The sequence below is a fragment of the Hyla sarda genome, chromosome 9 (genome assembly GCF_029499605.1).
Source record: "Hyla sarda isolate aHylSar1 chromosome 9, aHylSar1.hap1, whole genome shotgun sequence".
In the NCBI taxonomy this organism is placed as follows: domain Eukaryota; kingdom Metazoa; phylum Chordata; class Amphibia; order Anura; family Hylidae; genus Hyla; species Hyla sarda.
Window position 1 is genome coordinate 190854365 of NC_079197.1, and position 14143 is coordinate 190868507.

The 14143-nt window shown below is 43.4% G+C and overlaps 1 protein-coding gene across 1 annotated transcript in view; it reads right to left on the minus strand.

The window, feature by feature from the left end:
* The window catches only part of DIAPH2 (diaphanous related formin 2), a gene marked incomplete in the record, with an annotated part of 1463478 nt that overhangs the window by 1317920 nt on the left and 131415 nt on the right, over positions 1-14143 (minus strand). Inside the window, 1 exon segment of the mRNA XM_056540556.1 lies at positions 7374-7394. Coding sequence (XP_056396531.1) covers positions 7374-7394 — 21 coding nt within the window.

The window sequence follows — 14143 nt, forward strand, 5'->3', positions numbered from 1 at the left end:
AGATGGCCTTGTTTATGGTTCTGACCCCCTGGGACTCAATACCACGTGTTCCGGAGGAATGGCCTCATGGGCCCCAATAACGATACTGCAGCAGGGCCCAAACTATAGCACTGCCTCCTGGTACAGGACAGAGTGGCCCCATATCGTTACAGCACCATATACTACTGCTTCTCCTATTGATATGGACATGGGAATCAGCGGACCCTTGGGGCCCTTGGACAGCAGAATGGGCCACATCTCTATCTTGTCCATCTTGGGAGAATAGTTCTACAGGTTTTTGAAGGGTCAGGGTCATAAGGGCGGGGCAGCCTGTCAGTCATTGTTAGGACACCAGGATACTGATTGGCTGATAGAGGTAACTGACAGGAACACAATGCTCTTCTCTAATGTCCTCCGTATTGTGTGGGTGCTGTATGGCAATATTAGGTGGATGCCATATAGCGGTATTAGGTGGGTGCTGTATGGCAATATTAGGTGGATGCCATTTGGTGGTATTAGGTGGGTGCTGTATGGCAATATTAGGTGGATGCCATATAGCGGTATTAGGTGGGTGCTGTATGGCAATATTAGGTGGATGCCATTTGGTGGTATTAGGTGGGTGCTGTATGGCAATATTAGGTGGATGCCATATGGCGGTATTAGGTGGGTGCTGTATGGCAATATTAGGTGGATGCCATTTGGTGGTATTAGGTGGGTGCTGTATGGCAATATTAGGTGGATGCCATATGGCGGTATTAGGTGGGTGCTGTATGGCAATATTAGGTGGATGCCATATGGCGGTATTAGGTGGGTGCTGTATGGCAATATTAGGTGGATGCCATATGGCGGTATTAGGTGGGTGCTGTATGGCAATATTAGGTGGAGGCCATATGGCGGTATTAGGTGGGTCCTATATGGCAATATTAGGTGGATGCCATATGGCGGTATTAGGTGGGTGTTGTATGGCAATATTAGGTGGATGCCATTTGGTGGTATTAGGTGGGTGCTGTATGGCAATATTAGGTGGAGGCCATATGGCGGTATTAGGTGGGTGCTGTATGGCAATATTAGGTGGAGGCCATATGGCGGTATTAGGTGGGTGCTGTATGGCAATATTAGGTGGATGCCATATGGCGGTATTAGGTGGGTGCTGTATGGCAATATTAGGTGGATGCCATATGGCGGTATTAGGTGGGTGCTGTATGGCAATATTAGGTGGATGCCATATGGCGGTATTAGGTGGGTGCTGTATGGGTCTATTATTTAGTACTGTATACCACTATTATTTAAACCCTCTATGGTAGTTTCATGTATGTGCTGTATGGCTGTGTAATATATATACACTGTATGGCAATATTATATAGGCTCTGTATGGCAATATTATACAGGCTCTGTATGGCAATATTATATATGCACTGTATGGCAATATTATACAGGCTCTGTATGGCAATATTATAAATGCACTGTATGGCAATATTATACAGGCTCTGTATGGCAATATTATATATGCACTGTATGGCAATATTATACAGGCTCTGTATGGCAATATTATACAGGCTCTGTATGGCAATATTATATATGCACTGTATGGCAATATTACATATTCACTGTATGGCAATATTATATAGGCTCTGTATGGCAATATTATACAGGCTCTGTATGGCAATATTATATATGCACTGTATGGCAATATTATATATGCACTGTATGGCAATATTATATATGTGCTGTATGGCAATATTATATATGCACTGTATGGCAATATTATACAGGCTCTGTATGGCAATATTATAAATGCACTGTATGGCAATATTATACAGGCTCTGTATGGCAATATTATATATGCACTGTATGGCAATATTATATATGCACTGTATGGCAGTATTATATAGGCTCTGTATGTCAATATTATACAGGCTCTGTATGGCAATATTATATATGCACTGTATGGAAATATTAAACAGGCTCTGTATGGCAATATTATAAATGCACTGTATGGCAATATTATACAGGCTCTGTATGGCAATATTATATATGCACTGTATGGCAATATTATACAGGCTCTGTATGGAAATATTATATATGCACTGTATGGCAATATTATATATGCACTGTATGGCAATATTATATAGGCTCTGTATGGCAATATTATACAGGCTCTGTATGGCAATATTATATATGCACTGTATGGCAATATTATACAGGCTCTGTATGGCAATATTATACAGGCTCTGTATGGCAATATTATATAGGCTCTGTATGGCAATATTATACAGGCTCTGTATGGCAATATTATACAGGCTCTGTATGGCAATATTATATATGCACTGTATGGCAATATTATATATGTGCTGTATGGCAATATTATATATGCACTGTATGGCAATATTATATATGCACTGTATGGCAATATTATACAGGCTCTGTATGGCAATATTATACAGGCTCTGTATGGCAATATTATATATGCACTGTATGGCAATATTATATATGCACTGTATGGCAATATTATATATGCACTGTATGGCAATATTATATATGCACTGTATGGCAATATTATATATGCACTGTATGGCAATATTATACAGGCTCTGTATGGCAATATTATACAGGCTCTGTATGGCAATATTATACAGGCTCTGTATGGCAATATTATATATGCACTGTATGGCAATATTATATATGTGCTGTGTGGCAATATTATATATGCACTGTATGGCAATATTATATATGCACTGCATGGCAATATTATACAGGCTCTGTATGGCAATATTATACAGGCTCTGTATGGCAATATTATATATGCACTGTATGGCAATATTATATATGCACTGTATGGCAATATTATATATGCACTGTATGGCAATATTATATATGCACTGTATGGCAATATTATACAGGCTCTGTATGGCAATATTATATATGCACTGTATGGCAATATTATACAGGCTCTGTATGGCAATATTATATATGTGCTGTATTGGCGGTATTATAAAGGCACTGTATGGCAATATTATGTATGTGCTGTATGGCGGTATTATAAAGGCACTGTATGGCAATATTATGTATGTGCTGTATTGCAATGTTATGAAGGCTCGGTATGGTAATATTATGTATGTGCTGTATGACAGTATTATAAGGGCCCTGTATGGTAATATTATATATGTGCCGTATGGCGGTATTATAAGGGCCCTGTATGGTAATATTATATATGCACTGTACATCGGTATTATAACTGCTCTGTATGATAATATTATGTATGTGCTGTATGGCGGTATTATAAAGGCACTGTATGGCAATATTATGTATGTGCTGTATTGCAATGTTATGAAGGCTCTGTATGGTAATATTATGTATGTGCTGTATGACAGTATTATAAGGGCCCTGTATGGTAATATTATATATGTGCTGTATGACGGTATTATAAGGGCCCTGTATGGTAATATTATATATGCACTGTACATCGTTATTATAAATGCTCTGTATGGTAATATTATGTATGTGCAGTATGGCAGTATTATTAAGGCACTGTATGGTAATATTATGTATGTGTTGTATGGTAATATTATGTATGTGTTGTATGGTAATATTATGTATGTGCTGTATGGTAATATTATAAAGGCACTGTATGGTAATATTATATATGCACTGTATGGCAGTATTATAAAGGCACTGTATGGTAAAATCATGTATGTGTTGTATGGTAATATTATATATGTGCTGTATGGCAGTATTTTAAAGGCACTGTATGGTAATATTATGTATGTGCTGTATGGTAATATTATAAAGGCACTGTATGGTAATATTATAGATGCACTGTATGGCGGTATTATAAAGGCACTGTATGGTAATATTATTTATGTCCTGTATGGCAGTATTATAAAGGCACTGTATGGTAATATTATGTATGTGTTGTATGGTAATATTATGTATGTGCTGTATGGTAATATTATAAAGGCACTGTATGGTAATATTATATATGCACTGTATGGCAGTATTATAAAGGCACTGTATGGTAATATTATGTATGTGTTGTATGGTAATATTATATATGTGCTGTATGGCAGTATTATAAAGGCACTGTATGGTAATATTATGTATGTGCTGTATGGTAATATTATAAAGGCACGGTATGGTAATATTATGTATGTGTTGTATGGTAATATTATGTATGTGCTGTATGGTAATATTATAAAGGCACTGTATGGTAATATTATATAAGTGCTGTATGACAGTATTATAAAGGCACTGTATGGCAATATTATATATGTGCTGTATGGTAATATTATATATGTGCTGTATGACAGTATTATAAAGGGTCTGTATGGCAATATTATATATGTGCTGTATGACAGTATTATAAAAGCACTGTATGGTAATATTTTGTATGTGCTGTATGGCAGTATTATAAAGGGTCTGTATGGTAATATTGTATATGTGCTGTATGGCAGTATTATAAAGGGTCTGTATGGTAATATTATATATGTGCTGTATGACAGTATTATAAAGGCACTGTATGGTAATATTATATATGTGCTGTATGGCAGTATTATAAAGGCTCTGTATGGCAATATTATATATGTGCTGTATGGCAGTATTATAAAGGCTCAGTATGGTAATATTATATATGTGCTGTATGACAGTATTATAAAGGGTCTGTATGGCAATATTATATATGTGCTGTATGGCAGTATTATAAAGGCTCTGTATGGTAATATTATATATGTGCTGTATGACAGTATTATAAAGGCACTGTATGGTAATATCATGTATATGCTGTATAACAGTATTATAAAGGCTCTGTATGGTAATATTATGTATGTGCTGTATGGCGGTATTATAAAGGCACTGTATGGTAATATTATATATGTGCTGTATGACAGTATTATAAAGGCACTGTATGGCAATATTATATATGTGCTGTATGGCGGTATTATAAAGGTACTGTATGGTAATATTATATATGTGCTGTATGACAGTATTATAAAGGATCTGTATGGTAATATTATATATGTGCTGTATGACAGTATTATAAAGGCTCTGTATGGTAATATAATGTATATGCTGTATGACAGTATTATAAAGGCTCTGTATGGTAATATTATGTATGTGCTGTATGACAGTATTATAAAGGCTCTGTATGGTAATATTATATATGTGCTGTATGACAGTATTATAAAGGCTCTGTATGGTAATATTTTGTATGTGCTGTATGGCAGTATTATAAAGGGTCTGTATGGCAATAATATATATGTGTTGTATGGCAGTATTATAAAGGCTCTGTATGGCAATATTATATATGTGCTATATGACAGTATTATAAAGGCTCTGTATGGCAATATTATATATGTGCTGTATGGCAGTATTATGTATGTGCTGTATGGTAATATTATAAAGGCACTGTATGGCAATATTATATATCCACTGCATGGCGGTATTATAAGGGCCCTGTATTGTAATATTATCTATGCACTGTACGGCGGTATTATAAAGGCACTGTATGGCAATATTATATATGTTCTGTATGGTAATATTATATATGTGCTGTATGGCAGTATTATAAAGGCTCTGTATGGTAATATTATATATGTGCTGTATGGCAGTATTATAAAGTCACTGTATGGTAATATATATGTGCTGTATGGCAGTATTATAAAGGCACTGTATGGTAATATTATGGATGTGCTGTATGGCGGTATTATAAGGGTCCTGTATAGCAATATTATATATGCACTGTACGGCGGTATTATAAGGGCCCTGTATGGTAATATTATATATGTGCTGTATGGCAGTATTATAAAGGCTCTGTATGGTAATATTATATATGTGCTGTATGGCAGTATTATAAAGGCACTGTATGGTAATATTATGGATGTGCTGTATGGCGGTATTATAAGGGTCCTGTATAGCAATATTATATATGCACTGTACGGCGGTATTATAAGGGCCCTGTATGGTAGTAATATATATGTGCTGTATGGCAGTATTATAAAGGCTCTGTATGGTAATATTATATATGTGCTGTATGGCAGTATTATAAAGGCACTGTATGACAATATTATGTATGTGCTGTATGGTAATATTATGTATGTGCTGTATGGCAGTATTATAAAGGCTCTGTATGACAATATTATATATGTGTTGTATGGCAGTATTATAAAGGCACTGTATGGTAATATTATGGATGTGCTGTATGGCGGTATTATAAAGGCACTGTATGGCAATATTATATATGTGCTGTATGGCAGTATTATAAAGGCACTGTATGGCAATATTATGTATGTGCTGTATGGCAATATTATGTATGTGCTGTATGGCGGTATTATAAAGACACTGTATGACAATATTATCTATGTGCTGTATGGTAATATTATATATGTGCTGTATGGCAGTATTATAAAGGCTCTGTATGGTAATATTATATATGTGCTGTATGGCAGTATTATAAAGGCACTGTATGGTAATATTATGGATGTGCTGTATGGCGGTATTATAAGGGTCCTGTATAGCAATATTATATATGCACATTTACATACGGTATTTGTCTCTAAAGAAAAACACAAGAGAAACACAAAGAAGGCGACATCTAAAGCTCATCCAGCACAGATACTAAAAAAAACCTGAGCTCCACGATGGACAACAAGTCACAGCAGATCTGCGGGAACAATGTATCATTCTCATTAGTCCCATACAGTAGGGAAGAGGCTGCAATACCCCCTCCGGACAGTAGGTGATCCCACACACTGATCACAATGAGCAGCTCCTCCCCCTTATGTACAGACTGCAGGTGACCCCATCAGTCAGGGTTGACCCCGTTGACCTTATATTATATAGGTGACCCATTTTTGTAAAGTAAACAAAAAGCTATAACGAGTATTTTGAGGAATTGAAACCTTTAGAGCTTTATTTACAACTTTACTTCAGGTTTAGTGTTTAGCCCCATGTAAATGGGGAGTAAACCGTCCCAAACTGGACACCAAGACCAAATCATTATTTATCCAGGACTGGATCATCCCAGCTTGGACCATACCAAATCAGACAGTATCGTACTGGACACCCAAAACCGGATATTCCTATCCCAGACCGGACCACCTCAGACCAGACCATCCCAGACTGGACCATCCCAGAGCATACCATCCCAGACCGGACCATCCCAGACCGGACAATCCCAGACCGGATCAGACCATCCCAGACCGGACCAGACCATCCCAGACCGGACCATCCCAGACCGGACCATCCCAGACCGGACCATCCCAGACCGGACAATCCCAGACCGGACCAGACCATCCCAGACCGGACCAGATCATCCCAGATCGGACCATCCCAGACCGGATCACAGTTCCATAGAGTAACATTAATAACATGGATGAATAGAGTAGATGGTGGGTACTCACCGCGGCTTTACTCCCAGTTATCTGCATGCAGGGTCAGCGGAGAGAGGGATTAGAGAGAGAAAACAGCAGAGTTAGTAGCTCGTTTCGGCAGACAGACACGTTGTAGAGTGAGGCGCCGTTCACACACTAAAATTTCTGCGTTCAATGATATCGGCCAAGTGTAAATATACTTCCGATAATGATGACGCCAACAACTCAATCTAAGAAATATTCATACAAAATCTAGATGGCAACGATTAAATGGCATCTGAAAAATGGCGCATAACTATTTACACTGATATAATCAGATCGCAAAAACGGACACAGAGTGTGAACGCCGCCTCAGCTCATAGTTAATTCTTGTAGTTATTTCACTCAACATGAAATTATCAACATGAACGATACATTTCACCGCAATCTCATGCCGTATTACACCGTTACTAAAACGCGCAGTCAGGATGGAGGTGAACATGCGTTATATGTACAGGACGACAATCATCACAGCAACAAGCAATGGCGAGCGGCTGAAAACAGAGACAACAGCGGAGGAAACTATCAATAGTATTTATCTGTTACAAACAGAACAATGTTATTTATAAATGATGAGGGGGATAGATGGGGGGACTCAGGGGGATAGATGGGTGGACTCAGGGGGAGAATATATTGGGGACTAAGGGGGGGATAGATGGAGAGGCTAAGGGGGAGGATATATGGGGGGACTCAGGGGGAGGATAGATGGGGGCTCCGGGGGAGGATATATGGGGGGACTCAGGGGGAGGATATATGGGGGACTCAGGGGGGATAGATGGGGGCTCAGGGGGAGGATATATTGGGGACTCAGGGGGGATATATGGAGGGACTCGGGGGGGATAGATGGGGGACTCAGGGGGGATATATGAGGGGACTCAGGGGGGGATATATGGGGGACTCAGGGGGAGGATATATGGGGGACTCAGGGAGAGGATATATGGGGGGACTCAGGGGGAGGATATATGGGGGGACACAGGGGGAGGATATATGGGGGACTCAGGGGGGATAGATGGGGGCTCAGGGGGAGGATATATTGGGGACTCAGGGGGGATATTTGGAGGGACTCAGGGGGGGATAGATGGGGGACTCAGGGGGGATATATGAGGGGACTCAGGGGGGGATATATGGGGGACTCAGGGGGAGGATATATGGGGGACTCAGGGGGAGGATATATGGAGGGACTCAGGGGGAGGATACATGGGGGACTCAGGGGGAGGATAGATGGGGGCTCAGGGGGAGGATATATGGGGGGCTCAGGGGGAGGATATATGGGGGACTCAGGGGGAGGATATATGGGGGGTCAGGGGGAGGATATATGGGGGGTCAGGGGGAGGATTGATGGGGGACTAAGGGGGAGGATATATGGGGGGTCAGGGGGAGGATTAATGGGGGACTCAGGGGGAGGATATATGGGGGACTTAGGGGGGGGGATATATATGGGACACAGGGGGAGGATATATGGAGGGACTCAGGGGGAGGATATATGGGGGGACTCAGGGGGGATAGATGGGGGGACTCAGGGGGGATATATGGGGGGGACTCAGGGGGGATATATGGGGGCTCAGGGGGAGGAAATATGGTTGGAATCAGGGGGAGGGGTATATGGGGGGACTCAGAGGCATAGATGGGGGCTCAGGGGGGATAAATATAGGAACTAAGAGGGAAATAGATTGGGGACTCAGAGGGAATATATGGGGGACTCGGGCATAGATGGGGACAGATGGGGGGACAAATAAGGGAGAATCGTGAGGACTCGGGGGGGTAGATGAGGGAGACTCAAGGAGGGATTGGTGGGGGGACTTGGGAGATAGATTGAGGAGACTCAAGGGAATAGAGGGGGAGGCTCAGAAGGGCATAAGATGGGGGACCTACTGGAAGCCATTATTGGGGTCTCACCCTTAGCGCCGCCTCTTTTCTAATACTCTATTATCATGGCGGCTCCTCTGTTCCTCATCAATCACATGAAGTTTCTGGAAAAGCATCTAGAGTTCTTCCAGTGAATGTAGACAAGGCATTAAGCTTGGTGGGTATAGATGTAGTAAAGCTGACTTTGACATTGCACTGTTACCTTGTGCACATATGATGAAGTAGATTTACCTGCAGTCCTAGGTAAAACCACAGATTTTACGTTGTGATCTTGCAGTGTGAGAATGGACATTAAGCTATGCTTCATCCGTATCGTATAAGATCTGAGTTTGCAATTTGGTTATTGTTCCCAGCATAGGGAGCTGTATCATCGAGTAGCGCTCTGTGACTCTTCAGCTGATGCAAAACTACCACACCCAGCCCCAGCATGCTGGCAAAGTGAGGACTGCTACATCTGAACGCCCGTGTGGTGCATGGTACAGGAGCCTCAGGGTGTCCGATGTCAGCCTCCTGTGTGTGAACAGCATCAACAGGCACACAGCACAGCAGAGCCGGCGCTGCGCACTGCCAAACAGACACTGCACTTGTTTATTATCCCTGCGCCATTGACTTTACGTCACAATTCACACTCTGCTTCATCTCCATCTGCAGCGGAGTCTTCACAGAATCACTGATCTCCAGCCTGTTGGTGACTTAAGGGGGGACCAGGCGGATGGGATCGGAAGGAACGGCAACACACGGGCACATAAATAAGGAGACAGAGGATTAATGTGACGCCATAATAAAACCTTCAGCTGCACCGGAGGATAATGGCCACCGCCACTCACTATTCCATTTTATTGCTTATCAGCTGGAACAGAGTGACATCAGAGAACAACACCGGGACAGAGAATGACACCAGAGGAAAACACCGGGGCAGAGAATGACACAAGAGGACAACACCGGGGCAGAGAGTGACACCAGAGAACAACACCAGGGCAGAGATTGACACAAGAGAACAACACCAGGGCAGAGAGTGACGCAAGAGAACAACACCGGAGCAGAGAGTGACACCAGAGAACAACATCGGGGCAGAGAGTGACACCAGAGAACAACACCGGGGCAGAGAGTGACATCAGAGAACAACACCGGGGCAGAGAGTGACATCAGAGAACAACACTGGGACAGAGATTGACACCAAAGGAAGACACTGGGACAGAGAGTGACACCAAAGGAAGACACCGGGGCAGAGAGTGACACCAAAGGAAAACACCGGGGCAGAGAGTGACACCAGAGAACAACATTGGGGCAGAGAGTGACACCAGAGAACAACACTGGGGGCAGAGAGTGACACCGAAGGAAAACACCGGGGCAGAGAGTGACACCAGAGAACAACACTGGGGGCAGAGAGTGACCCCGAAGGAAAACACCAGGGCAGAGAGATACCCAGAGAACAACACCGGGGCAGAGAGTGACACCAGAGGAAAACACCGAGGCAGAGAGTGACACCAGAGGAATACACCAGGGCAGAGAGTGACACCAGAGATCAACACCGGGGCAGAGAGTGAGAGCAGAGAACAACACCGGGGCAGAGAGTGAGAGCAGAGAACAACACCGGGGCAGAGAGTGACACCAGAGAACAACACCGGGGCAGAGAGTGACACCAAAGGAAAACACTGGGGCAGAGAGTGAAACCAAAGGAAAACACCGGGGCAGAGAGTGACACCAGAGAACAACACCGGGGCAGAGAGTGACACCAGAGAACAACACCAGGGCAGAGAGTGACACCAAAGGAAAACACCGGGGCAGAGAGTGAGAGCAGGGAACAACACCGGGGCACAGAGTGACACCAGAGATCAACACCGGGGCAGAGAGTGACACTAAAGGAAAACACCGGGGCAGAGAGTGACACCAAAGGAAAACACTGGGGCAGAGAGTGACACCAGAGAACAACACCGGGGCAGAGAATGACACCAGAGGAAAACACCGGGGAAGAGAATGACACCAAAGGAAAACACCGGGGCAGAGAGTGACACCAAAGGAAAACACCGGGGCAGAGAGTGACACCAGAGAACAACACCGGGGCAGAGAATGACACCAGAGGAAAACACCGGGGCAGAGAATGACACCAGAGGACAACACCGGGGCAGAGAGTGAGAGCAGAGAACAACACCGGGGCAGAGATTGAGAGCAGAGAACAACACCGGGGCAGAGAGTGAGAGCAGAGAACAACACCGGGGCAGAAAGTGAGAGCAGAGAACAACACCGGGGCAGAGAGTGAGAGCAGAGAACAACACCGGGGCAAAGAGTGAGAGCAGAGAACAACACCGGGGCAGAGAGTGAAACCAGAGAACAACACTGGGGCAGAGAGTGACATCAGAGAACAACACCGGGGCAAAGAGTGACACCAAAGGAAAACACCGGGACAGAGAGTGACACCAAAGGAAGTCACCGGGGCAGAGAGTGACACCAAAGGAAAACACCGGCGCATAGAGTGACACCAGAGAACAACACCGGGGCAGAGAGTGACACCAGAGAACAACACCGGGGCAGAGAGTGACACCAGAGGAAAACACCAGGGCAGAGAGTGATACCAGAGAACAACACTGGGGGCAGAGAGTGACACCAAAGGAAAACACCAGGGAAGACAGTGACACCAGAGGAAAACAGTGGGGCAGAGAATGACACCAGAGAACAACACCGGGGCAGAGAGTGAGAGCAGAGAACAACATCGGGGCAGAGAGTGAGAGCAGAGAACAACACCGGGGCAGAGAGTGAGAGCAGAGAACAACACCGGGGCAGAGAGTGAGAGCAGAGAACAACACCGGGGCAGAGAGTGACACCAGAGAACAACACTGGGGCAGATAGTGACACCAAAGGAAGACACCGGGGCAGAGAGTGACACCAAAGGAAAACACCGGGGCAGAGAGTCACACCAGAGAACAACACCGGGGCAGAGAGTGACACCAAAGGAAAACACCGGGGCAGAGAGTCACACCAAAGGAAAACACCGGGGCAGAGAGTGACACCAGAGAACAACACCGGGGCAGAGAGTGAGAGCAGAGAACAACACCGGGGCAGAGAGTGAGAGCAGAGAACAACACCGAGGCAGAGAGTGACACCAAAGGAAAACACCGGGGCAGAGAGTGACACCAGAGAACAACACTGGGGCAGAGAGTGACACCAAAGGAAAACTCCGTGGCAGAGAGTGACACCAGAGAACAACACCAGGGCAGAGAGTGAGAGCAGAGAACAACACCGGGACAGGAGGTATAGAGGGAATGTTTAGGGTTAAAATGGTCCTAAACCTTCAGGCCTTTAGAGTGTTGGGGGTCCATGGATTAGACAGAGGGTCTCAACTTAGCTTAATATCTCATACACATTAGAAAAAAGTTGTCTGAACCTGCTGACTCAGCTGTGTAATGTGGCCGGGCCCGGGACTCTCCAATTACTGAGGACAATGGTTGGATTTCAACTGACCGAATCCTTTGGTTGTCAATGAGATACAAGAATGTACGAGAGTGTACAAGAGTGTATAAAAGTGTCAGGAGTGTATGACAGTGTATATAACAGTGTGTGAGAGTGTGTGAGAGTTTGCGAGAGAGTACGGGGGTGTATGGAAGTGTATGAGAGTGTACAAGAGTGTATGGAAGCGTATCAAAGTGTATGAGAGTGTACTAACATGTATGAGAGTGTATGGGAGTGTATGATAGTATACTAGAGTGTACGAGAGTGTATGAGAGTGTATGACAGTATTCAGGAGTGCATCAGAGTGTATTAGATTGTATGAGAGTGTATCGTATCGGAGTGTATGGAAGTGTATTAAAATGTACGAGAGTTTACGAGAGTGACTGGGAGTGTAACAAAGTGTACGGCAGTGTACAAGAGTGTATGGGAGTGTATCAAAGTGTATGAGAGTGTATTAGTATGTATGAGAGTGTATGGGAGTGTATGATAGTATACTAGAGTGTACGAGAGTGTATGAAAGTGTATTTAACAGTGTATGAGAGTGTACAAGAGTGTATGGGAGTGTACCAAAGTATATGAGAGTGTATGGGAGTGTACTAGAGTGTATGGGAGTGTATCAAAGTGTACGAGAGTGTACTAGAGTGTATGGGAGTGTATCCAAGTATATGGGAGTGTATGACAGTGTATAAGCATGTATGAGAGCGTTCAACAGTATAAGACAGTGTATTGAGAGTGTATGAGAATGTATGAGAGTGTTCGAGAATGTATGACAGTGTATAAGCGTGTATGAGAGTGTTCAACAGTGTAAGACAGTGTATGAGAGTGTATGAGAATGTATGACAGTGTTCGAGAGTGTTCGAGAATGTATGACAGTGTATAAGCGTGTATGAGAGTGTTCGAGAGTGTACGAGAATGTATGACAGTGTATAAGCGTGTATGAGAGTGTTCGAGAGTGTACGAGAATGTATGACAGTGTATAAGCGTGTATGAGAGTGTTCGAGAGTGTATGAGAATGTATGACAGTGTATAAGCATGTATGAGAGTGTTCGAGAGTGTACGAGAGTGCATGGTGCCTTTAGGATGGGTTTATTGCCTTTATTGGTTGGATAATGGTTGTTTTATGTTTAGATGTTGGATCCATCACTGAAGATCTGTGACAACAATCCAGACATCCAGCGCTCTAGATAAAGTCTCATCCTCTCACAGAGATTTCACTGAATGAGACTGTAACAACCCCTCAGCTGTGAGTTCTGCAGTGAATTGTAAACTAGAAAGCTTCCATTCAGATACAGCAAGCAGAAATCTTGTAAATGATGAGATATGAAGAGACTTTTATTGTGGAGTGGTGGCGCTCCAGCTCATTCGGTTCCCGTGTACTCAGGGGCCGCGGCGCAGATTAAGGAGGTTTATGCGGAATTACACTGAGGTCCACTCTTATTTCAAAGGGG